This window comes from Schistocerca nitens, chromosome 2 (genome assembly GCF_023898315.1).
Source record: "Schistocerca nitens isolate TAMUIC-IGC-003100 chromosome 2, iqSchNite1.1, whole genome shotgun sequence".
Taxonomy (NCBI): domain Eukaryota; kingdom Metazoa; phylum Arthropoda; class Insecta; order Orthoptera; family Acrididae; genus Schistocerca; species Schistocerca nitens.
In genome coordinates this window covers 21,200,989-21,227,463 of record NC_064615.1, presented here as the reverse complement: position 1 = coordinate 21,227,463, position 26,475 = coordinate 21,200,989, and the positions used below count along the sequence as shown (strand labels likewise).

At 40.7% G+C, this 26,475-nt stretch overlaps 1 protein-coding gene across 4 annotated transcripts in view; it reads left to right on the top strand.

Annotated features, from left to right (window-relative positions):
* The window catches only part of LOC126235680 (E3 ubiquitin-protein ligase RBBP6), a 400,367-nt gene that overhangs the window by 29,214 nt on the left and 344,678 nt on the right, over window positions 1-26,475 (top strand). For all 4 annotated transcript variants that reach the window (XM_049944411.1, XM_049944412.1, XM_049944413.1 and 1 more), the window contains exon 2: window positions 15,830-16,053. In XM_049944411.1, coding sequence (XP_049800368.1) covers window positions 15,888-16,053 — 166 coding nt within the window. In that variant the 5' untranslated portion in view covers window positions 15,830-15,887. The remainder of the gene's footprint in view (window positions 1-15,829; window positions 16,054-26,475) is intronic.

The window sequence follows — 26,475 nt, the reverse complement described above, 5'->3', positions numbered from 1 at the left end:
TGTCAGTGATGACTATACTGAGTCATGTTCTCTTTGTTCATTTAGAACTGGAACTTTTTTGGACTTATTTGTAAAATATGTCACTCATGCTCTTTACATGCCAGTGATAACCTTGTGTTTCGTGTGAGAGAATCACCAACCAGATCTCAGAAAAATGGCAGTGAATCACTAAGTACGGTTGTTAAGAGCCTGCGTGTCCCTTCATTTATGCAATATATAGTTGCAGTTTCTTCAGATATTTGTATGATACTGATTTATTGTATATTCTCCATCTTCATTTCATGTGTAACTTTAGAAGAGTTATTAATTATATAAGGGACATTCAAAAAGAAACAAGCTGGAGGCATAATATCAGAAACCAGTACCTGTATGTAAGAAGTATTGACCCTGGCTGTTGAGACACTTGTCACACTGTGACATAAGGCAGTGAATGACTGTCTCATAAAATTACTGGGGCTGCGATGGTAATCAGTTCCGCACGTACAGCTGGACGTCGTCGTCAGAGATGAATCATTTGCCCTTCAGAGCCTTTCTAAGGGGACCAAAAATGGGGTAATCACAGGGAGAGAAGTCTGGACTTAATGGAGGGTGGCCGAGGACCTCCTATTTGAATGTCTGCAGGAGTGCAGCAACTGTGTTGGCCATATGAGGCTTTGCGTTGTCGTGGAGCAGAGTGACCCCACAGGTGAGATTGCCTGGTTGTTTCGATTTGATCGCTTGGCGAGTAATGCCGGGCATTCACTGTTGCCGCACGCTGCAGGAAGTGAATCGGAAGGGGGGGGGGGCATCTTGGTCAAAGAAGAACGTCAGCATAGGGGCAAACGATTCACCTCGGACGACAACGTCCAGCTGTATGTGCTGAAGTGGTTAACACCGCAGCCCTGGAAATTTTATGAGACAACCATTCACTGCCTTGTGTCACAGTGGGACAAGTGTCTCAACAGTCAGGGTCAATACTTCTAACATTGAGGTACTGGTTTCTGTAATTATGCCTCTGGCTCATTTCTTTTTGAACGCCCTTATATTTTCCGTCTCGAGTATTTGTAAGGTGAGTTCCTCCTTGTCCTGTTTACTGGGGCAGTCACCACATTCCTGAAACAAACAGGTCTCCTACAATACATCACATACTACTAACAACTTCACATGTCCAACTGAGGTATTATATGTTGTGACTTAAAGTAAATTCTTCGAAGTTACAACACAGAGTTCAAATTTTGCGAAATACGCAGACAAGTGGGTACCCTAGGTGTTCGTTGGACCAGTCAGATCTGTAAAATTTTGATCTTCCAACATGGCATATTGAATGTTCCTTTTTTTTATGTGGTGAAAGGTTTTTTAATACTACAGGTAATGTGTTTTTTTTTAGCTTCACTATTTTTTTCTCTTCTACAACAGTTGTAGCGATGATGTACTTTTTGTCGGCACTCTGGAGAGAACAGTATAATTTATCTTCCAGACAAAAATCACTGGGTAACTTGAACATATGCTTCTTCACAGTTTTTCCAGATTAAGTATTTGGTTTTCCCAACAATCTCTTAAGATTTCATGCTTTATACTTTATGAATGATAGTTGTTCAGTAAATAATGCCCCACAATTTTTTTTTATCCAAACATATTTAGAGTTGGAATTTATCAGTCAAATTTTTTTTTTACATCTGCTATTTTTCTAAAGGTTGTTTATCATATTCAAATGCTTTGTGCTGCCTTTATGTAAGTGTATGTATTCCCTTTTGCTATAAGCTCTTGTCCTGTGCTGCCGTGTTTTGACTAAGCAAGTGACACACTTGCATCTTCTACGTGTGTCCCACATAGAGACTCCTGATGTGTGCACAAATAATGGCATCTTCGGTATCTGTCATGCTAAGATCAGTGGCCAAGGCAGTATGACTTGACTGATCATGGAATTCAGTTTCTGCACTTCCTGCTTTTTCAACTCTTTCCACATCACCAAGCAGTGTTCCTATCAATTCCATCGCGAGCATATGCTGCACACAAAAGTTTGTGGGTGTTCACCACAGTTTCTTTTTTCACAACTGAGAATTCAGTCACAACATATTACTTGTAATAAGCGTCTTGGGTAGACACCATTTTTATGGTTCACTATGACTCTACCATTTGTTGTAATTGTTCAAAAATTTGGACATGTGCAGATGAAACATAAAATTTAACACCTAAAAGGATGTTCTCCTGTAAATATTAACAGCATAAAAAAATGAGCATTATTTATTGAATGACTCTCATATTTTGATATAGATGGAAGTTTCTTATTGAATGTCTCAAGTTAATTAACCATGGTTTCTGAACTGCATGAATACCAACTTTTATAGGGACTGCTTCAGGGAATGTAATTCTTCCTGTGCAACGAGAATATCTGCATCACGAGAGACTACTTCTCTTCTACTCACTATCATTGTTGATATTCGGTCAAAGCATTTGTAACAGAAAAAGTCTATCTGGAGACATCTTTGCTATGAAATGGTATCTTGAAATGAGCGCCCATACTCTCACCGTGTAAAAAGTTCGTTTTTTGGTAATATAATATGAAAAAGCCCCAGTTATAAAATATTTGAAACAAAAAAAAGAGACAAATGATGTAAATACTCAGACATATGTTCCCAAACTGAGGATATAATTTTAGTCAGAAAATTATTATATTTGAAATATAATAAAGCAACAACATATCTTGAACTATTCGGGATGTAGAGATCACTTCACTATTTTACCAAAGTTCACAGATATAAAAGTCAATAGATATGCAGTTTTCAGCAACTTGTATCTTGGGCCATGAATTCGTAACTAACCTGGTTCTTGCTTTGCATGAATTATTTGGGTTATATTTTTAAATTTTATAACCTCAGAGACTGAAGTTTACCTTTTGTAGCTGAATTGATGTGGACCATATAGTTTATGTGTAATCACTATTTTCAAAGCCTTATAAAAATCTGTGAAGGATACAAATATAGGTTAGTTCAGTTCTTAGTGTTTTTCAATTACTTGTGTCATATTAAATATGCACTCTGCACAGGATCTTCCTGTTACAAAGAAAATTTGGTCATGAAATACAATATTTTCTGTAACATTTAGGTTTCTTGTTGATATTTTGCATCATATGCAGATGCCTCAGTATTTATGGCAATTATTTCTATTTTCTTTTTCAAATATTGATATAACAAGGGCTTCATGCAAATTTTGTGGTATATAACCCATAGTCCAACAGATAAGCTAGCTCAAAGATGGGAAGAATCAAGGTTTTACCATATCCAATAAGACTATGCCTAGTAATGCACTATAGTGTTTGAAACAATCATCAGGTTGTGAGGGCAGCTTTACTATAGCTTCTTTATAGCAGAAGCATACTTCTAGGCACAATGAATGTGACTGGTATTGGTTATTTACTATGCTTGTAACATTGGGTTCAAATACATGGCCAAATTACATATACAGGATAAAATGTAGTATGTAAAATTTTTGGTCATTAAGAGGTATCAATGCATTTGGAAGTTATGGTGGATGGAACACTACTTGTTTACCTGAGTTTTGCAAACAATATCCCGTAGATCAAATTCAACACAAGATGGGTCTAGTTATCATCTTTATGCCATGCATTGTGCTAAATGTGATTTTTTGTGATGTACCTCATGTGAACCATATACTGTTTACTTCAAAGGCACAACTGATAGACATTTTAGGTATGGAGGTTTTTTCACATTTTTGTTTACAGCTACAGAACTACAAATATTTAATTGTTTGATTTACTAATAATTGCTGTAATATGTACAGGGTGTAACTAAATTCCCTTTACAGACTTTGAGGACGGGTTCCTTACACAAGCAAACAAGAAAAAGATGTCTAGTTAACATGGGCTCCAAAATGCATATCTTAAGAGCTATGAGCACTTCTTCAGTATGTTTCACATTGATAAAGATGAAAAAGTGCTCTTAGCTCTTAAGTTACGCATTTTAGAGGCAATGTTTATTAGACTTTTTTTCATGTTTTGCTGTAAGGGACCTGTTCTCAAAGTATGTAACTGGAGTTCAGTTACACACTGTATGTTGAACACTGATATGAAGTCATTTTACGGCAGAAATATGTATACTGCATATGAGCAAGAGGTTGATTATGCAACTCCACTTTTAAATGATATTTCTCCAGGTTAGGCAGCTATTTTCCCCCTCTCCCGTGCACCGACTGGGCTGTTTAGTTCTTCACATTTTTTTCAACCTTTTATAAATTTGACACTTCTTAATTCTGTTCCTCGTGTATTTGTTCTTATTGTTAGCCCAAATCTCTCACATTTTTGTCAAACTTTCATTTGTGTTGTGAGTGAAGGCTTTCATACCCAGAGTCCATTTCTTCAACATCAGTCTTGATGTTTGACAATGTCATTTCATGCTAAAAGTGCAGGCATTTTGCCTACTGTTCAGGCAGTTTGCATTAGGGTGACTGATGATGTAGTGAAAATATAATTAGTTATATCACATCAAGATACATCATGTACCCCAATGAATGTTGCAAGAAATTCTCATTCGTAATTTGTTACCCATACCTCTTTTAATGGAATTCCATAGCCTGTATAAATTCTTCAGAAAGTTTGTCTTTTAGTACTGACCATAACTGTTTTTATTGTGCTATTGCAGTTTTGGACTGTGAGGGTGGTTTGACAAGACTGTTAAATTTCTATGAAAGAATCAAACGTTTTTGTTGCACGTTCGTGATTGGTGAGCTTGTTTATTCGAAGTATTGTATAAAGAATTTCAACAATGTACGGCATACAGCTAATTGTTGACAGCTGTCTGGATTGATCAGTGTGTCAACTGCAATTGAAAATGAAGAAAACAAGAGTTTTGTGCTGTTATTAAACATTTTCATTTGATGGGTTGGACTGCAATACAAATCAAAACAGAAATGGATGAAGTTCACATGAACTGCGCACCATGATTCCAGATCATTTACTTTTGGATTACTACCTAGCAATGACAGTTTCGCAAAATTGTGTCATGCCGCTTCTGATGAAATGTATATTTGTTGCCTAGGCCAATCTGAAGGTGCCTGAATCAGGTAAAACATGTCATTGGTAAATATATAATAAGTACATCCCTGCAAACAAGACTTTGTTTCTTCATTGTATATTACTCTTTGCTGTACCATTCCTGCCAATTGTTGGAAAATGTTTTAGTCTATCCAGTAGCTCAATAAATTTATGGTTCTTTCAGACTGGTGAAATGCTAACATGGAAAACATTTAGGGGTGTGAGATGAGACAAGGAATTTGCTGCTGTTACCTGCAGACATTTTCTCCACTCACTAGATCTTTATGTTAAACAATCAAAGTAGTGTGAAGATAGTCTGAAGTAAAAGCTTTTATGTGAAAAAAGGGATTACAAAAGCATGCATAAATATTGTGAGTTTGAATAATATAAGTTTCCCATGAAATCTACATTCCTAGCTGAAAAAATGTTGATTGATTGAAAACTTCAGGGTTTGACACTACCTCATCATTGGTTTTTTGTTTTTGTTTCTTGTCTTTTGTAATTCATTATTTGAATACCGTCAACATCCAGCAAAGAATCAGAAGCAGTAATAAGAGTTGTTGTTATGTAAATCTTTATAAATAAATATGATGCAGTGGACTACATGCAAATAGGTATAAAAATAAAATAAATTTATATCTTGAGCTTGCAGATTTTCTCAATGCGATTGATTAATGGTGTGATTCCAGGTGTTCCGCTAAGTTGTTACATAAAATGGAAATTACAACTCTTGCTGAATAACTGCAAGCATGCCATTAATAAATTTATATTAGTTCACAAGCATTGTTAACATATGATGGAATACTTAGCGCTGACGAGTGTATGGATTTTTGCTCATAGACAAACATTAAATGGCCATGGCAGTAAAAGAATCAGAAAATATTTTTTGTCCTTTTTACTCAGCCTTATTGCTATCTTCACTTTATTTTTAGATGTATGTTTCTGGGTCTGCTAGACCATCACATTTTAAAAGATTTGAAATGGTGCACAATGACAAGAATGAGGCTGGCCATTGGGACCATCCCGTTTGTAGCATTTTTACTGAGGCAACCACCAAGCATTGGACATTATGGTGCTGTATTTCTATGAAGTAGTACTACCTAGTGCGACAGATAGCTACACACTATGCTATTATTTGTTCACTAATGCAATGGCATTTTATTAATCCTCTGCGAGCACAAAGTCCAATTATGATGAGCACAGTGGATTGCCTTTTTGGCATGAGTATTGCCCATATCAATTTTTGACCTTGAGATAGGAACAGAACACTGCCTCGGATTTTTAAGAGACTATGAATTATATGTTTTGCTTTCCAAATGAGTACACTGTATTCATAGCTGAACTTGAAAGCACAGAAGAAAATAGCTCAGTACCACCTTAGTAAGGTGTTTCTTATCAAGGATCTTATAATGATTTACAAATAAACAAACATAGTAACATAGCAGACACGAAGGCTTGAAATAAACTGGTATCTGACATAGTAACACTTGCTAAATTTTATTCAAAGCTGGATTTCACCCTAAGATACAATAGTACCTTTGATATACAATGCGATTGTTGGAGGACCTGATGCTCTTATGTTATAGTATAACTGCAGTGTATCAAGGGATCAAAGGTGAGCTGCAGAATGACAGACTACATATGGGAAGTGTGCAAAAGTAAATAGTACATTACTGTACTTTACAGTGTACTGTGTGTGAATTTAAAGAACATTAGTTGTTGTGGTCTTGAGTCCAAAGACTGATATGATGCAGCCCTCCACCCTTCTGTATCCTGTGCAAGACTCTTCATCTCAAGAGTATGTACTGCAACCTACATCCTTCTGAATCTGCTGGCTGTGTTAATTTCTTAGTCTCCCTCTACGATTTTTACCCCCCCCCCCCCCTTCCCTCCAGTACTACATTCGTGATCCCATCATGTCTCAGAACATGTCCTATCAACCGATCACTTCTTTTGATCAAATAGAGCCACAAAATTGTTGTCCTCCTAGTGATATTCAGTACATCCCCATGAATTACACGTTTGACCCATATAATCTTCAGCATTCTTCTATAGCACCACATTTCAAAAGCTTCTATTCTCTTCTTGTCTAAACTGTTGGTCATATTTGGCTTCCATATATGGCTACACTCCATACAAATACTTTCAGTAAAGACTCGCTGACACTTAAATCTATGCTTGATGTTAACAAATTTCTCTTCTTCAGAAATGCTTTCCTTGCCACTGCCAGAATACCTTTGGTATCCTCTCTACTTCATCCATTATCAGTTATTTTGCTGCCCAAATCGCTAAACTCATCTACTACTTTAAGTGTCTCATTTCCTAATCAGACTCCATCATCATCATCTGATTTAATTTGTCTACATTCCATTATCCTCATTTTGCTTTTGTTGATTTTCATCTTTTACCCTCCTTTCAAGACCTTGTCCATTCTGTTCAACTGTTCCTCCAAATCCATTGCTCTCTCTTGAGAGAATTATAATGTCATTGTCAAATTTATTTCTTCTCGCTGGACTTTTAACACCTACTACAAAATTCTCTTATTTCCTGTACTGCTTGCTCAGTGTACAGATTGAATAACATCGTAAATAGGCTACAACCCTGTCTCACTCCCTCCTCAACTACTACTTCAGTTTCATGCCTGTCGACTCTTATAACTCCTTCCGGTTTCTATACAAGTTATAAATAGCTTTCACTCCCTGTATTTTATTCCAGCTGCCCTTAGAATTTCAGACAATGTTCCAGTCAACATTATTAAAAGCTTTCTCTAAGTTTACAAATGCCGTAAATATAGGTTTGCATTTCCTTAATCTGTCTTCTGTGAGGAGTTGCATGGTCAGTATTGCCTCGTGTGTTCCTATATTTGTGCGGAACCCAAACTGATCTTTCTCCAGGCCGGCTTCTATCAGTTTTTCTATTGTTGTGTAAAGAATTCATGTTAATATTTCACAACCATGACGTATTAAACTAATAGTTCAGTAAGATTCCCACTTGTCAGCACCCCCTTTTTTGGAATTGGGATTATTATATTATTTTTGAAAAGTGAGGGTATTTCACCTCTTTCATACATCTTGCTTATGAGGTGAAGAGTTTTGTCATGGCTGGCTCTCCCAAGCCTGTCAGTTGTTCTAACGGAATGTAGTCTACTCTCAGGGCCTTGTTTCGAATTAGATCTTTCAGTGCTCTGTAAAATTCATCTCCCAATATTCTGTCTCTCATTTCAGCTTCATCTACATCCTCTTCCATTTCTATAATACTGCCCTCAAGTGCATTTCCCTTATGTTGGCCCTCTATGTACTCCTTCCACCTTCCAGCTTGCCCTTCTTCGCTTAGGACTGGTTTTCCATCTGAACTCTTGATATTCATACAGGTGATTCTCTTCTCGTCAAAGGCATCTTATTTTCATATTAGAAGTAAAACTTTTTAAAAAAGTACCACATAACAGCAATTAATAATCAAACAAACACTGTCTGGATCACAACTTTGTTGTTCACACAGCATTGACAAACTGGACTTTGCAGCGCCACATCTGAAGATGATCTGCAGTGTTGATTGAAACTGGTTGTCAGAGAATAAAAACTTGTGATCCAGATGGTGTTTATTTTGCTAAATTGCTAAAGGTTAATTTTTTAATGGTTTAAAGAAGTCCATTGGCTGTTTTTGGCAAATCATTTGTCATTTTCTTCTATGCGTACTGTTTTATTGTCGCCTGGTGCAACAGCTGAATGTGGTTTGATTCCCTTGTCTCTTCATCTATGTAATTGTGTTGTTTATATTGTGTATATTATTCAGTATTTCATGGGTGTTGGGAACATCTTCTATACTCATTAAATCTCCTCTTTTTCATATTCATCTCTGACCGCTTTAGCACTCACTTTGTTGACTGTGTTGCAGTGTTAACCTGTGATGTACAGGGTGATTATAATTAAACTTTGAAACCACTGTGAAAATAACACCACTGGTCAGAATGACATCAAATTGCAACGGAATATTATCGGAGAATGGGGAAAACATATGGAAGAAGAAAAATAAATAGTTACAAAATGTAGCAGTAGATGCCGCTGTAAGCTTTGTGATTTAATAGTGGTCGACTAAAAATGGCAAATGAATTGTATAACAATGCCTAAGGTTTGACATTAAACAAACTGCACTACTCAGACTGCGTGGGTGTACAGGTGTGATACTGTTAGTTACGTAAGCCCAACCACCACGGCAAGGTAATATCACATCGGATGCGAAAAATTGGTTTTCAATTGTCCTGACGCCATAAACTGCATAAAAAGCATCACTCACATCAGTTGTTAATTGTCCTGAGGCCAAAAACCGCATAAAAAGCATCAATCACATCGGCTTTTAATTGTCCCTAGGCAAAAACTGCACACAAAGCATCAATAAAAATCAAATCGGATTATTAATTTCTGTGTAAGTGGTGCAAAACATGTTCAATATGCAGTCCACCTTTTCCTGCAACAACTTGAAATCGAGAAACAGCATGTTCAATAACTGACCGAAGTGTTTCCAGGGTAACGTTCAGAATATGTTGCGCAATGCATGCCTTCAATGAAGCTGAGTTTGCAGTCGGAACACTGAACATAACATCTTTCAGATAGCCCACAGCCAGAAGTCACACAGATAAAGATCACGTGATCGGGACGGCCAGGCTGTAGGGAAATGATGCCTGATAATTGCAGCATTTTCGAAATGGCACTTCAGCAGCTGCTTAATTGGATTTGCAATGGGCGGAGGTGTGCCATCTTGCATAAAAATGATGCCATCCACACATCCATGCTGTTGGAGAGCTGGAATGACGTGGTTGCGCAAAAGACACTCGTAGCGCTTACCAGCGACGGTACAGGTAACAGATCCTGAAGCAGCTGTCTTTGAGAAAATATGGCCCTATGACAAATGATGCCGTAAACCTGCACCACACAGTGATCTTTTGAGGATGCAGTGATACTGGTTGATTTGTGTGTGGATTTTCCGTGGCGCACATTCGACAGTTCTGTGTATTGACATACCCTATCAGATTGAAGTGGGCTTCATCTGTCCACAAAATCTTCCACAGCCAATCATTATCCACATCCATGCTAGCAAGAAATTCTAAAGCAAAGGTTTCTCTTGCTGGCAGATCAATGGGAAGCAACTCGTGCACATCGGTAATTTTGAATGGATAGCAAAGAAGGATGTTTCGTAGGATTTTACGCACCGTGCTCACGGGTATGACCAATGTTGGGGCAATTCTCCGTGCACTACACGTTTGCACACCGCCACTCGTCTCCTCCTTTGCTGTGGCCACTGCTTTCACTGACAATGAATCAATTCATTCCCTCCCTCTGCCAGGTTGCACACCAATAGAACCTGTCTTTTTGAATTTCTGAATCTTTTCTCCAGACCCACGTTGGTCATCAGACCAACACTTTTTTCAAACCCTTCAATATGCGGAACCTCTGCAGAGTGACTTGTGCACAGTCATCATTCTTGTAGTACAGCTTTACAAGCAGAGCGCGATCCTGCATCGAGACATAGTGAACATTGCAGACGTGAAAGGAGTAAAAGCCTTGTACCCGGCATGTATATACCAACTTCAATGGGTCGTGCGCATGACAGGTGTTTTCATGTACGTATTCTGACACATACAGCACCATCTATTCATCAATTTTCGCACCATTTTTTTTTTCTTCTGCCATACGTTTCCCCCTTCTCCGATAATATTTCGCTGCAATTTGACGTGATTCTGACCAGTGCTGTTATTTCTACAGTGTTTTGAAAGTTTAACATTAATTATAATCACCCTGTGTATTCAGATTTCTGCCAAGCGACACACCTGATATAGTGATAAGAACACAAACCTGAGGTTGACTTCAGTTACTCGCGTCTCTTCTGGTTATTGTTTTCAGGGCATGAAGGTTGCAGGGATAAGTAAGACGACAGAAGAGCTTCATTGAGATAGTAATAAGATTTTTACAGTGCATTTTACCTGAACCTGCAGTATATTGAGCTTTTAGTGTATTAGGTTTTAGTTTTTTGCAGTATTTTTGGCTTATTGTTTTTTAATCCAATGAACAGCCAGCCATTTTTGCTTCGTGGATTGTTGTATATCTTTCATTATTTCGTTTATCTCTGTGATCGAAAGTTTCAGAGCTGATACACAAATTGCATCTTTGCTTGTTAATTACACTGTTGTTGACGTGTTCTCTTTGTGGCAATGGGACCCTACAGAGTGACCTTGTTGTGAAACCCTTCCTTCTTGTAAGGAGGTAACTTGAAGTCCCATTACTATTTTATCAACTGTTTATTCTCACAGTTGCCTGTGTTTTAAATACATTAGATTCTTAAAAATAACTCTGTTATTGGGGTTAGACGTTGTTGTTGTTGTTGTTGTTGTTGTTGTTGTGGTCTTCAGTCCTGAGACTGGTTTGATGCAGCTCTCCATGCTACTCTATCCTGTGCAAGCTTCATCATCTCCCAGTACCTACTGCAACCTACATCCTTCTGAATCTGCTTAGTGTATTCATCTCTTGGTCTCCCTCTACGATTTTTACCCTCCACGCTGCCCTCCAATGCTAAATTTGTGATCCCTTGATGCCTCAGGACATGTCCTACCAACCGATCCCTTCTTCTAGTCAAGTTGTGCCACAAACTTCTCTTCTCCCCAATCCTATTCAGTACCTCCTCATTAGTTACGTGATCTACCCACCTTATTTTCAGCATTCTTCTGTAGCACCACATTTCGAAAGCTTCTATTCTCTTCTTGTCCAAACTAGTTATCGTCCATGTTTCACTTCCATACATGACTACACTCCATACAAATACTTTCAGAAACAACTTCCTGACACTTAAATCTATACTCGATGTTAACAGATTTCTCTTCTTCAGAAACGATTTCCTTGCTATTGCCAGTCTACATTTTATATCCTCTCTACTTCGACCATCATCAGTTATTTTGCTCCCCAAATAGCAAAACTCCTTTACTACTTTAAGTGTCTCATTTCCTAATCTAATCCCCTCAGCATCACCCAGTTTAATTTGACTACATTCCATTATCCTCGTTTTGCTTTTGTTGATGTTCATCTTATATCCTCCTTTCAAGACACTGTCCATTCCGTTCAACTGCTCTTCCAAGTCCATTGCTGTCTCTGATAGAATTACAATGTCATCGGCAAACCTCAAAGTTTTTACTTCTTCTCCATGAATTTTAATACGTACTCCGAATTTTTCTTTTGTTTCCTTTACTGCTTGCTCAATATACAGATTGAATAACATCGGGGAGAGGCTACAACCCTGTCTCACTCCTTTCCCAACCACTGCTTCCCTTTCATGCCCCTCGACTCTTATAACTGCCATCTGGTTTCTGTACAAATTGTAAATAGCCTTTTGCTCCCTGTATTTTACCCCTGCCACCTTCAGAATTTGAAAGAGAGTATTCCAGTTAACATTGTCAAAAGCTTTCTCTAAGTCTACAAATGCTAGAAACGTAGGTTTGCCTTTTCTTAATCTAGCTTCTAAGATAAGTCGTAAGGTTAGTATTGCCTCACGTGTTCCAACATTTCTACGGAATCCAAACTGATCTTCCCCGAGGTCCGCTTCTACCAGTTTTTCCATTCGTCTGTAAAGAATTCGCGTTAGTATTTTGCAACTGTGACTTATTAAACTGATAGTTCGGTAATTTTCACATCCGTCAACACCTGCTTTCTTTGGGATTGGAATTATTATATTCTTCTTGAGGTCTGAGGGTATTTCGCCTGTCTCATTTATCTTGCTCACCAGATGGTAGAGTTTGGTCAGGACTGGCTCTCCCAAGGCCATCAGTAGTTCTAATGGAATTTTGTCTACTCCCGGGGCCTTGTTTCGACTCAGGTCTTTCAGTGCTCTGTCAAACTCTTCACGCAGTATCTTATCTCCCATTCCGTCTTCATCTACATCCTCTTCCATTTCCATAATATTGTCCTCAAGTACATCGCCCTTGTATAAACCCTGTATATACTCCTTCCACCTTTGTGCTTTCCCTTCTTTGCTTAGAACTGGGTTGCCATCTGAGCTCTTGATATTCATACAAGTGGTTCTCTTCTCTCCAAAGGTCACTTTAATTTTCCTGTAGGCAGTATCTATCTTACCCCTAGTGAGACAGGCCTCTACATCCTTACATTTGTCCTCTAGCCATCCCTGCTTAGCCATTTTGCACTTCCTGTCGATCTCATTTTTGAGACGTTTGTATTCCTTTTTGCCTGCTTCATTTACTGCATTTTTATATTTTCTCCTTTCATCAATTAAATTCAATATTTCTTCTGTTACCCAAGGATTTCTATTAGCCCTCTTCTTTTTACCTACTTGATCGTCTGCTGCCTTCACTACTTCATCCCTCAGAGCTACCCATTCTTCTTCTTCTGTATTTCTTTCCCCCATTCCTGTCAATTGTTCCCTTATGCTCTCCCTGAAACTCTCTACAACCTCTGGTTCTTTCAGTTTATCCAGGTCCCATCTCCTTAAATTCTCACCTTTTTGCAGTTTCTTCAGTTTCAATCTGCAGTTCATAACCAATAGATTGTGGTCAGAATCCACATCTGCCCCTGGAAATGTCTTACAATTTAAAACCTGGTTCCTAAATCTCTGTCTTACCATTATATAATCTATCTGATACCTTTTAGTATCTCCAGGATTCTTTCAGGTATACAACCTTCTTTTATGATTCTTGAACCAAGTGTTAGCTATGATTATGTTGTGCTCTGTGCAAAATTCTACAAGGCGGCTTCCTCTTTCATTTCTTCCCCCCAATCCATATTCACCTACTATGTTTCCTTCTCTCCCTTTTCCTACTGACGAATTCCAGTCACCCATGACTATTAAATTTTCGTCTCCCTTCACTACCTGAATAATTTCTTTTATCTCGCCATACATTTCATCAATTTCTTCATCATCTGCAGAGCTAGTTGGCATATAAACTTGTACTACTGTAGTAGGCATGGGCTTTGTGTCTATCTTGGCCACAATAATGCGTTCACTATGCTGTTTGTAGTAGCTAACCCGCAATCCCATTTTTTTATTCATTATTAAACCTACTCCTGCATTATCCCTATTTGATTTTGTATTTATAACCCTGTAATCACCTGACCAAAAGTCTTGTTCCTCCACCGAGCGAGGTGGCGCAGTGGTTAGACACTGGACTCGCATTCGGGAGGACGACGGTTCAATCCCGCGTCCGGCCATCCAGATTTAGGTTTTCCGTGATTTCCCTAAATCACTCCAGGTAAATGCTGGGATGGTTCCTCTGAAAGGGCACGGCCGACTTCCTTCCCCATCCTTCCCTAGTCCGATGAGACCGATGACCACGCTGTCTGGTCTCCTTCCCCAAACCAACCAATCTTGTTCCTCCTGCCACCGAACTTCACTAATTCCCACTATATCTAACTTTAACCTATCCATTTCCATTTTTAGATTTTCTAATCTACCTGCCCGATTAAGGGATCTGACATTCCACGCTCCGATCCGTAGAACGCCAGTTTTCTTTCTCCTGATAACGACGTCCTCTTGAGTAGTCCCCGCCCGGAGATCCGAATGGGGGACTATTTTACCTCCGGAATATTTTACCCAAGAGGACGCCATCATCATTTAATCATACAGTAAAGCTGCATGTCCTCGGGAAAAATTACGGCTGTAGTTTCCCCTTGCTTTCAGCCGTTCGCAGTAGCAGCACAGCAAGGCCATTTTGGTTAATGTTACAAGGCCAGATCAGTCAATCATCCAGACTGTTGCCCCTGCAACTACTGAAAAGGCTGCTGCCCTTCTTCAGGAACCACATGTTTGTCTGGCCTCTCAACAGATACCCCTCCGTTGTGGTTGCACCTACGGTACGGCCATCTGTATCGCTGAGGCACGCAAGCCTCCCCACCAACGGTAAGGTCCATGGTTCATGGGGGGGGGGGGGGGGGGGTTAGACGTGGAAATGTTAAATTTGTAAACCTTTGGCCACCATATGGTACACCATTGCAAATGTGACAATGGAAGAATTCTTTTGTTCCTAAAAGTGTAGTTTTCTTAACCCAGTGTTCGTTTGTGGCATTATTAAAAAAAATGTTATGGAAATGTAACAGCCTTGAATCCAAGAAGCATGGTTGTTTGGTTGGAATTAGAGGGATATTCTTGCAATACTTAGCATACTTAGATAAAGAAAATCAAGTCTCTTCTGATTCAGGTTCTACATCGAACTGTATGTTGTCTGCCAACTAGCTGAGTGAGCCAGTTTTCAGGTCAGAGGAAATCAAGGATGTACGACCTTTTAATAGGACCATGGCTCATAAAACACTATCCCTTTCAGCTAAACTTCAAGTTGATGTGACTTTGTTTTAATAGATATTAATTTCAGAATTGCTAAAAATTGGTGCATACTGCCTGTTAGGACTCAATTAATGCCAGTTTTTTTAAATTTGATCGTTGCATGAATTTTGGCTCTCTTGAACTCTCCGTGACTGTGGATTGCAGTTAAAGTATTATTTGAGTTGATTAAGGCACAGATAATGAAATGCAAGTGGTTTCAGTTGAGCATTTCATGATTTAGATGTTTACTTAGTAACTCCCAGAGCATCAGATGCACACTGCAGTTGGTTATTGTCAGTAGAAATCAGAAGAGAAAAATGTTTTATATTCAACTTTGTCAATGATATGATCTGTCTTCTTTTTGTTGTATAAAATTAGATTTTGCATTTTTGTTGCCAGTTTGGTATGTTATTATTTAATTATTTAAATTCATTGTTTTATGTTCCTCACATTCATAACACTTAAGTGATACTTTTTTTTTCTTTTCAGAAACTTTTTTTGTTGTTAGAAGTGACACGTAGGCTATTGTTGATGATATGAAGATATCATGTCTGTTCACTATAAATTTAAATCTGCCCTTGAGTATGATACCGTCACATTTGATGGCCTTCATATCTCGGTACGAGACTTAAAAAAGGCAATTCTTCACCAGAAGAGAATTGGGAAAAACACAGATTTTGACTTGCAGATCACAAATGCTCAAACGAAAGAGGGTAAGTTCAACAATGGCATCTACTTGAGAAGTGCAGTGTGTACTAATTTTTGTTTAAGTTTCTTTTTTTGTCAGGCTGTTTTGAGACACTCAGTATCCTTTGTGGAGGTCCTTACCAGATCAGCTTGTAATGTGTGAGAGCACCTTCTTTTTGTGGCAGATATTGTTTCCTTCATTATTTCAGTTATGCTATTTAGAAATTCGTCTATACATTCAGAGTTAAACTTTGTGTATCGTCACTTTTTAATGAAGACCTTGAACTCTACAGGTGAATGGTGTTCTCATTGTTTGTCAGAGAAACATAAATAAAATAATGGAAACACCAGGCTGTAATATCAGCAACATAAGGAAAAGGCACATTGGTACTTACTGTAAAGATGGCATGATAAGCTGCAGATAGGTGCAACAAAAAGACACTGCCACATTAGCTTTTGACCACAACCTTCATCAGAAAAGGAAAAAGACATACATTGATTCACATAAGCATGTATACATCTCACGCACATGTGGCTGCTGTTTCTGGCAGTTCAGTTTGTAATGCAGCTGTCATGTAGAATGTAAGCAGTAATCTGGAGGGGGATAGCAGTATATGGGTTGTGAGAATGAAGAACGCTGTTTGGCAGAGCGTGCAAGGATTAGACTGCCAGTAGGTGCAACTTTGGGAGGCTATGGGCCAAGCAGATGGGGGGGGGGGGGGGCAACAAACGAAAGGAGTGGGGAAGGGGAAAGAGGGGCAGATGCATTGGTAGAAGGTGGCACATAAAGAGGATGAGAGACAAGAGGAGGGAGGAGTGATGATACATGTTATCGTGTGTTTAAAGCAACTAAACTACTGGGTCATCAATCCCGGCAAGGATCCAGATGGCCCGGATTGTAAAGCAGCAATTGAAATCAAGCATGTTTTGTTCAACTGTATGTTGTGCCACAAGGTGGTCTGTTTTTCTCTTGGCCACAGTTTGGCGGTGGCCCTTCATACTGGTCGACAGCTGGTTGGTAGTCATACCAATATAAAACATAATCTCCAATTCCTGCTTAAAGCTTTAAGCCTACCACAGAACCTCTCCCCTGAATCCATTCCCTCCTCACCCCTATGATGCACTGCACACCCACCTTCTACATGCTCCTCAAAATTCACAAACCCAGCAGTCCTGAATGACACATTGTGGCTGGTTATAGTGCTACCACTAAAGAATTTTGGCCCCTGTTGACAGGTACCTCCAACCAGTTGCCCGTAATCTACCCTCCCACGTCAAAATATCAACCTCTTCTTTCACTGTCTCTCCACAATCCTCACCTCTCTACCTCCTGGATTCTTACTCGTCAGTGTTGACATCACCTCCCTATACACCAACATTTCTCTTGCATATGGTCTTACTACTATTGAGCACTACATTTCCCAGTGTCTTTCAGACTCCAAACCCACTACCTCATTCCTCAAATACCTTACTAACTTCATCCTAAGTCATAAGTAATTCTCCTTTGAAGGGGATGTGTACAAATAGATCCCAGCACAGTCATGGGCACCCACATGGCACCCTCCTATACCAACCTATTCTAGGGCTATCTAGAGGAGACATTCATAGCCTCCCAGAAGACCAAACCACTAGTTTGGTTCATTGATGGTCTCTTCTTGATCTAGAGTCAGGGCGAAGACACCCAATCTTCATTTCTACATAACCTCACCACCTTCTCTCCCATCCACTTCACCCGGCCCTCCACAACCCAGTGTGCACCCTCCTAAACGATGACCTCCTCCTCTCTGATGATTTCATCCACACCTCTGTCCACATTAAACCCGCTAACTACCAACAGTACTTGCATTTCGACAGCTGTCATCACTTCCAAAAAATAAATAAATCTCTCACACACAGCATAGTCACCCAGGAACGGCGTATCTGCAGTAACAAGTACTTCCTTGCATGGTTTGCTGAAGGTCTTACCAAGGCCTTTACAGAAAGGCACTATCCCCCAGACCTAGTCTGCAAACAGACCTCATGCCATTTCACCTCACACCCCCAATCCTCCGACCATCCCCAAGAATCAACCACAATGGAGTGCCCCCTTCATTACCAAATATCACCCGAACTGGAACAACTGGACCACATCCTTCACCAGGTCTTTGATTATCTATCATCGTGCACTGAAATAAGGGACATACTTCCCAAGATGCTTTCCACTCCTCCTAAAGTGGTTTTCCGTCACCCATCCAACCTCCACAACATCCTAGTCCATCCCTGTCCCACTCCCAATCCCAACTCCAACCCTTTGCCACAGGGGTCATATCCCTATTGAAGACCCAGGTGCAAGACATGCCTAATTCACCCATCCAGCAATTCCTATTCCAGTCCTATCATAGGCTTATCCTATCCCATCAGAGGTTGGGTCACCTCTAAAAGCAGCCATGTGATACACCGGCTCTGCTGCTGTCATTCCACAGCTTTTTATATTGGTCTGACTGCCAGCCAGCTGTCCAAGAGGATGAAGGGCCTCCACCAAACTGTGACAAAGAGCAAAGTAGACCATCCTGTGGCACAATGTGCAGCTGAACAGGACATGCCTGATTTCAATGGTTGCTTCACTGCCTGAGTCATCTGGGTCCTCCCCTCCACCACCAGCTTTTCTGAACTGCACAGGTGGTAGCTATCCTTGCAACACATTCTCGACTCCTGAAATTATAGTGGCCTCAACCTACAGCAACATCATGTCACCATGTCCTCTACCCAACAGTTCCCACCCCCTCTGCACTGTCACCCCCTCCCTCTTCTCGTCTCCCACCCTCATTGTTTGCCGCCCTCTGCCAATACACCCACTCATGTTTACCTTTCCCCACTCCTCTCCTTTTTCACTTCCCCCTTGCCTCCCCCCTCCATCCGCATCTCCCTGCCGACAGCCTCTCAACGTTGTCTGTTGGCAATCCAGCCCTTGCACTCTCTGCCAAACATCACTCTTCTGTCCTGCAACCCACACACTGCTATTCCTTCCCCTTCCACACTCCCTCTAGATTGCTGCTTCCATTCTACATGAAGCTGCATTCCGGTCCAAGCTGCCGGAGATGGTAGTCGTATGTATGTGAGGTGTGTGCTCGCTTGTGTGAATGAATGTGTATGTGTGTGTGTGTGTGTGTGTGTGTGTGTGTGTGTGTGTGTGTGTTTCCTTTTGTAATGGAAGCTGTGGTTGAAAGCTAACGTTTAAGTGTCTTTTTGTAGTGCCTAAATGTAATGTAACATGTCACCTGTACGGTTAACAGCAATCGGCATTTTCCTTATATTGTTAAAACATAAATAAAATTCATTATGGTATATACATCCAAATCAGTTTGTGTGTTGTAATTGTTGAGAGTGAAACAGGAAAAGCAGAGTTAAAGTGAAACATTTTTGGGCGGTCTAATTAGTTAAGAAATTGGGCTCTAGTTAAGAATAGGATCAGTGCTGGCCAGGACATTGCTTGTACTGCACATGAATTGTCAGAGAATCACTTCAGCACTATCAGTGGGGGTGAAGATGTGGTTTTAGATAACCATCAAGGTACAGGTAAACAAGCTTGAAGTTTTTAGCTCAGAAATCAGAATGTTCTTTTATTAATCAGACTTTGTTCTTTTTCTCTGAAATTTCTTTGAGCTTGCAGCCTGAGGATGTGGTGGTGTTCATGAGAACTTGCTTCAAATACTTCCATCAGAGTAAGTCTTTTATGGTTTTGCAGTAGCTGCTGAATGTTACTGACAACCATATTTTTGACTAGATTGTACCCTTGCATTGTGATTAAGATTATGGAGCAAGAGTTCAGATATGTCATTTATCATGTGTTTCTCTTGTTGTCTATTTAAAATTAGCTGTTTACATACTCCCTTGCATTCCCAAAATGTCTTGGTCAGTTCTGCCTAGAGTCTCGTGCAAGACATGAGAAGCATTGATGTCCCAATTCTTAGGTTTTTACCAATGACATGGTGAATTGCAGTTCTGGATCCATTGCAGGAAACAGCTAATATTTTGGAATGAAATAGATTGGAAAGAGAACTAGTTAGCAGCCCGAAATGAAATAAAAACAGTTACTCAGTTGATGGACCAACAATATAAGAACAGCTAAAAGGAGCTTCAGTAACTGACAAACACACAGATATAAATGAAAACAGTCATAAAGAAATAGGCTAACAACTCTTATGCCATGTGGGAATGTTTCACAAAAAGTTTATATTTATTTATATGCTAAAACTACAGTGCATAAGGCAAAAACAGCAATGTGATTCTGAGGGTGCCGTAATGTGGAACTGAAGGCACAGTTGGGTTAGAAATTGTGGTATTAAGTGGCTGCTTGGAAGTAATGGTGGTGGATGGAAAATTATGAACATAGGGTACATGCAACATTAGAGATATCAAGGTAAAGTGTATAAGAACCATTATATGAGCAAGGGGAGAAAATGGTAAAGGTACACATAGGTGAGAAAAAGTGTTAGCAGTAATAAATGCTGTAATGAGTGCAAGAGAGCCCTAGTTAGAAAACTGAGACTAATTTGTAGGAATGGTCTCTCTCCTACTCCCCCTCAAGCCCACTTCTTTGCAGTAATTCTAGATGCCTTTTGGGAAGTGGTTCTACATTACAAATCATAAAATTGTATTAATTAGAATCATTACTTTTGTTTAATATGAAATTGGAAATAGAATGTTAATACAGTGCTGGTTTTATCCAATTATGACTTAGAATTCCATATTGCTTGTATACTTATCTTTAATATTTTGTTTTTGTGTATTAGTCCTAGTAATATTTCAGTAAAACACATTCACAAAACAGCAATTTCTTGTTTAATGTGAATGACACATCACACTGCTGTTGATATGCACTAAAAATAAATAAATAAATAAAAAACTGCATTTTGCATGTTCATCTAATTTTTTGCGTCCAGTTTCTTACTAGATAAAATAATTCGTTGCCTTTTTTAACATTTGCGGAGTCATACCTCATTTTACAGACACAGTAGTTGTGCATTTCTTGTTCTTGTTCTTCGGAAGCTGATTATTAGTATGTTGCCTGCTGAGTGTAAAAGCGTGCAAAGATCATTTTCTGGAAAATGAGATTTCTAGTCTCATTTCTTTATGTGATTAGTCTAGTGTTCATAAATATATTTTGGTCTGAATTAATTAGGTATAGATTAGTAATGCTAATGAAAGTAAGTTTTGCTTCACAGCAGCAGATCATAATTTTATGTGATTGAGATGAGGTACTTTGATGTGAACTGGTGTGTTGTATAAAAATTCGTAGAGTATTCATTCATGTAGAAGGGTAGAAAACTTCAGAGAGCATTCATTCACTCTACCACTGAGCTAAGAAGGCGGCAGCTTTGCGTTTGTGAGCTATCCCCAAATCGTCACTTCATCATACTGAATATTGCAGCCCTCAACCAGATATCGGATTTGGCACACATTAAGTTGCTTATTGAATCATACTACACCTTCAGAGATTAATACAGCATATACTGTCCTACTTGTGATGATGCGCTCAAAATCAAACTGAACTCTTAAGACAGCGTACGGTTTATGTGTTCTAAATAAGTTTAATAATTTCATCAGAGTTATGTGGTCTAAGTGATTAATGTGCCTACCCGACAGAAAATATAAAAATAAAGTACTTATGTAGAACATTCACCTTTCTTGTCAGATTCATGTGTGTATGTGTAAAATAATGCATTTAGAGATCGGAACAGGTAACCAGTTTGACTCAAAACTCATTTCATCAAACATTATGCTATTCCTATCCCTACTTAGTACATACAACTTACGGGAATAAGTGTAAATGATGACTGCATGCTATGTACAAATGAATTCTTGCTTGATTGGGTGGGTGATGTTGCTAACTAGTAATTAGAAGTTTTTCAGTCTTTATTTGAGGATAGCTCCATGTTAGTAATTTTTTCCTGACCAGAATTCCCCTTACTACTATTTTAAACGAATCTGAAATAAATCGTGCCTTTTGACATCAGAACTAAAGTTGTAAAATATGTATGCTGAAAGCTGAGAGCTGAATCATAGTATTTGTGAATAAAGCTGTCTAGATCACTTAATACACCCATTTCATAAGTGATGTTTCCACTACTGTCATGATCAGATCAAAACTTAAAACACGTAAAATAACAGGTGTCGGCTTCAATAAAATGTTTGCCTAAAAGGGATTAGGTGTCCTCGTTACAGATAGGTTTTATTGAAACAAACACTGAACTCTGTTTTAAAAGCTCTAAACTTTAATCTGATGACAACAGTAGCCAAAATGTCATTGTAAATAAAGAAATATCTTGAGCAACTAGACAGCTTTCACAGTTATCACTGAGCAATTTAGTCTGGTAGTCACTCATGAAAGGCCCCCCAGAGGGCTCGTCATTCTTTAGCAGGTTTGTGCTTGGCTACCACGGGGCTCCAGCACTTTATCCCTTCCGTGCTGCATGTCTATCCTCTTGCTATTCCTTTTTCCCTCCCATGGGGAACATGTCTGGGGTATTATTGGGAATGTTCTGCATTCTGTTGCTGATCTGTGAACAGTCTCAACTTTATTTTTGGCCCCTTTTTCCTTTCTTTGTTTCCCTTCTCTTCTCATTCCTCCACTTCGGCGTTTGAGGATCCTCTGTTTTTCTTCTTCCTCCCTGTGTGCTCCTGAAGGCTGACCCACGCATCTGACCCGTAAAAGGTGACTTTGTAACGCATAATTCCCAGCCCTGGGTCAACAGGTAGGGTTTGAATGTACCGCCTGGTACAGGCCAGGCCCAGGGAGGGGTGATGGCCTGAGCTGTAACTTTCCCAGATTGCCCATTTGTCCCTCTGTCAGGTGTTTGGGAGGTGTGACCTGAGGTGTGAACAATCACCTAAGGCAGGTGTGCCCCCTTATGTAGGGGGCCCCCGGATGCAAGGAGCGTGCCGTCGGAGACGCTGGCAGTCATGGGGGATTCGAAGACTCTTCCCGCTGCATCGCGGTTCCTTGTGGTATCACTTACTGAATATGGTCAGTTCTTCGCCACGGTCAATCTGTTTATTGTTCAGAAAGGTGGTGATGCAGTTGCTGGCCCTGTGAAATCCTGCTCTCATTTACGGAATGGCACCTTGCTTTTGGAGACGGCTTCTGATGCTCAAGCACAACTACTATTTGTTGCCTTGCTTCTCCACAGCTACTGTGTTCGTGTTGAGGCACATAGAACTTTGAATTCTTCCCGTGTTGTGATTTACACCAGGCTGCTTGATAGTCTAACCAAGGCTGAAATACAATCTTACCTTTCTGATCAGGGTGTCATTGCTTTTCATCATGTAATGAAAAAGGTTGATTCCTCCTTGGTACCCACCCGCACTCTTCCTCATCTTTGATAGGGTGGTGCTGCCATCCAAATCATCACAGTCCGGCCGTACATTCCAAATCCAATGCGCTGTGACCAGTTTCATCGGTTCAGTCACACTAGAACATCTCGTCGACACCAGCCAAATGCATAACCTGTGACAGGGGTGCACATGAGGGCAAATGTCCAGCTCCTTCTCCCCGCTGTATCAATTGCAATGGTGGCCATGCCGCCTCCTCGCAGGATTGTCCCGTGTATATAGATGAGCAGCCTGTTAAAGAGGTTTGGGTAAAGGAAAAATTGCCTTACCAGTAGCTCGCAAGTTACTGGCTAGTTGCAAACCCTGTGTTCTCCTGTCTGGCACTTATATTTCAGTTCTTGTTACCCCTCGCTCCATAAAGGACATGGCTACACAGATGTGTGACCTCAAATTTGGCTCTGAGGTTGTGAAGTCAGCCAGTGTCAAGGTAGCATTGCCATCCCCCTGTCCCACTGTGCAACAAACTGTCAAACTCTCGCCTAAAGGGGCAGAGCTACCCACTACACAACCGGCAGGCAGGAAAGGCCAGAAGGAGTACTCCCGAAAAGACTTCCTCCGTCCCTGTAGCCAAACACCACCCAAGTCTTCTCTACCCAGAAGGGCTCGTAGAAGTCCGCTAAAGACAAACAGTCTACCCATTCACTAACTCAAAGATCCTGCTCGATGGTGTCGCAACATGGTCACTTAGCCCAGCCGGCCTCTGTCTTGCCGGTGCGCATCACCAACCGTTTTTTGGTGTTGGACTCCACCGACCGCCCGCACAAGCCCCCAGTGCTTGTGTAGACCCCATGGAGCAGGTTCCTCCTGCTTCTGTGCCTTGTGGTAGCGACTCTCCACCGGCTGTCCCTCGGCGGGCACCCTGAGTTGACACCTATACATCTCTTCCTCTTCATGACTGTCCTTTAATGGAATGTTTGCGGCCTTCGGTCCCATAAAGAGGATTTGCAGCTACTTCTCGCATTGTATCATCCCCTTGTACTTTGCCTTCAGGAAACGAAATTGCGCCCTCAAGACTGCTTTGAGCTCCCATGTTACTTACCGATTCGTTTTGACCTTCCACCTGAGGTCAGCATCCCATCTCATGGGGGTGTCACGCTGTTTATACGGGATGACCTTCATAGTCAACCCATCTCCCTGACTAACCATCTTCAAGCTGTTGCCATTCGCCTCTTCCTTCCCCACCTGACTTTCTCCCTCTGTACCATTTATGTATTTCCGTCCTTCGATGTCACCAGGGCCGACTTCCTTCAACGTACTTGGCAGCTACCTCCACCATTTTTGCTACTCAGTGACTTTAATGCGCATCAATCCCCTTTGGGGTTCTCTCAGGATGTGCCAGAGAGGTGCCCTCTTATCTGACATTCTTAACCAACTCAACCTCTTCTGCCTTAACATTGGTGCACCCACTTTCCCTTCTGACTCCTCGCACACCTATTCCCATTTGGACCTATCCTTTTGCACTGCCCAGCTTGCCCATCGTCTTGAGTGTTCTTTCTGACGCCTACTCGAGCGACCATTTCCCTTGTGTTCTCAGTCTGCAGACTCCAACCCTATCCACATGCATGCCCAAATGGCAGCTTACTCAGGCTGACTGGCAACTTTACTCCTCCCTGGCGACCTTCACAGAACAAGATTTCCTCAGTTGTGATGACCAGGTGGACTGTCTTACAAACATTATCCTTACGGCTGCAGAACGTTCCATTCCTCGCACTTCCTCTTTACCAAGTTGTGTCCCAGTCCCCCGGTGGAGTGAGACGTGCCATGATGCAATTCGTGCACGGAGACGTGCTCTCCCCATTTTTAACCACCACCCTACACTGGAAGACTGCATTCATTATAAACATATGTGTGCAAAGTGTCATGCCACCTTGGCTTTGTGAAACGGCCCATGTTAACCTTGGCCTTCGTTCGCTTTCTGAGGACACTACTCCAGCCTTGGTCTATCGCCTTCAGTTTCACGACCTTCGCATGGAATTTAGTGATAGTACCTTTGTACACACTGATGGCTCTCGGACTCACCGTAGGGTCAGGTGCGCATTAGTCATTGGCACCCGTGTCTATCAATTTCGGCTTCCGGCCCACTCCTCAGTATTTACAGCTGAGCTTTTCGCCTTGTATCAGGCCACGGAGTACATCCGGCGACACAGCCTTCCCAATTGTGTCCTCTGCTCCGACTTGCTCAGCACCCTCCAAAGTCTCTGTGCGCTGTACACTGCTCATCCCTTAGTACAGTGGGTACAGGAAATCTGTCACTTGCTCACTCTTGGTGGAGCCAATGTCATGTTTCTATGGGTCCCTTGTCATGTCGGTCTGCCAGGAAACGAGGTTGCTGACGCTGCTGCCAAGGCTAAAGTCCTCTTACCTCAGCCCATGAGTACCTCTATCCCTCCGATGATCTCTGCATTGCTGTCTGTCAGAAGATGATATCCCTTTGGCACCGCCAGTGGTCCTCCCTTCACGGGAATAAGCTTCGCCATATTAAGCCTCTCCCGGCACGTTGGACGACCACCTCTCTGCCCTCCCGCCGTGAGGAGATTATCTTAACTCGGCTGCGTGTTGGGCACTGCCTTTTAGCCATCGTCATTTGCTCAGTAGTGCTACCTCACCACTTTGTACGCATTGCGCCCAAATTTTAACTGTCCGCCACTACCTGCTGGAATGTCCTTTTTTTACTAATTTACATTCTATCTTGGGTTTGCCACCTGATTTACCAGCTCCTTTAGCAAATGACGCGCGGGCTGTCGCCCATGTTTTACTTTTTATCTGCCGAAGCAATATAGTGAAGGCCATTTAATTTTTAGTTTAGGATCCCCATTTTTGTATTTTTTCCCTCCACGTGCATTGTTTAGATGTCTGCTATTCTTTCCATTAGGACTGACTTGTAGTACATATAGTTATTTCCCTTGTCTCTGTGTTTGCGTTCTATAGTTTTGACTTGGGCGCGTATGACCTCAGTTGTTTTTTGCGCCCTAAAACAAAACGAACAAACAAACTCGTGAAAGGCCACCTCCGTCCTTGGGACTCTGGGAATGGTACATTAAAATCTTTAATGGCATTTTTCAACATATAACACATGC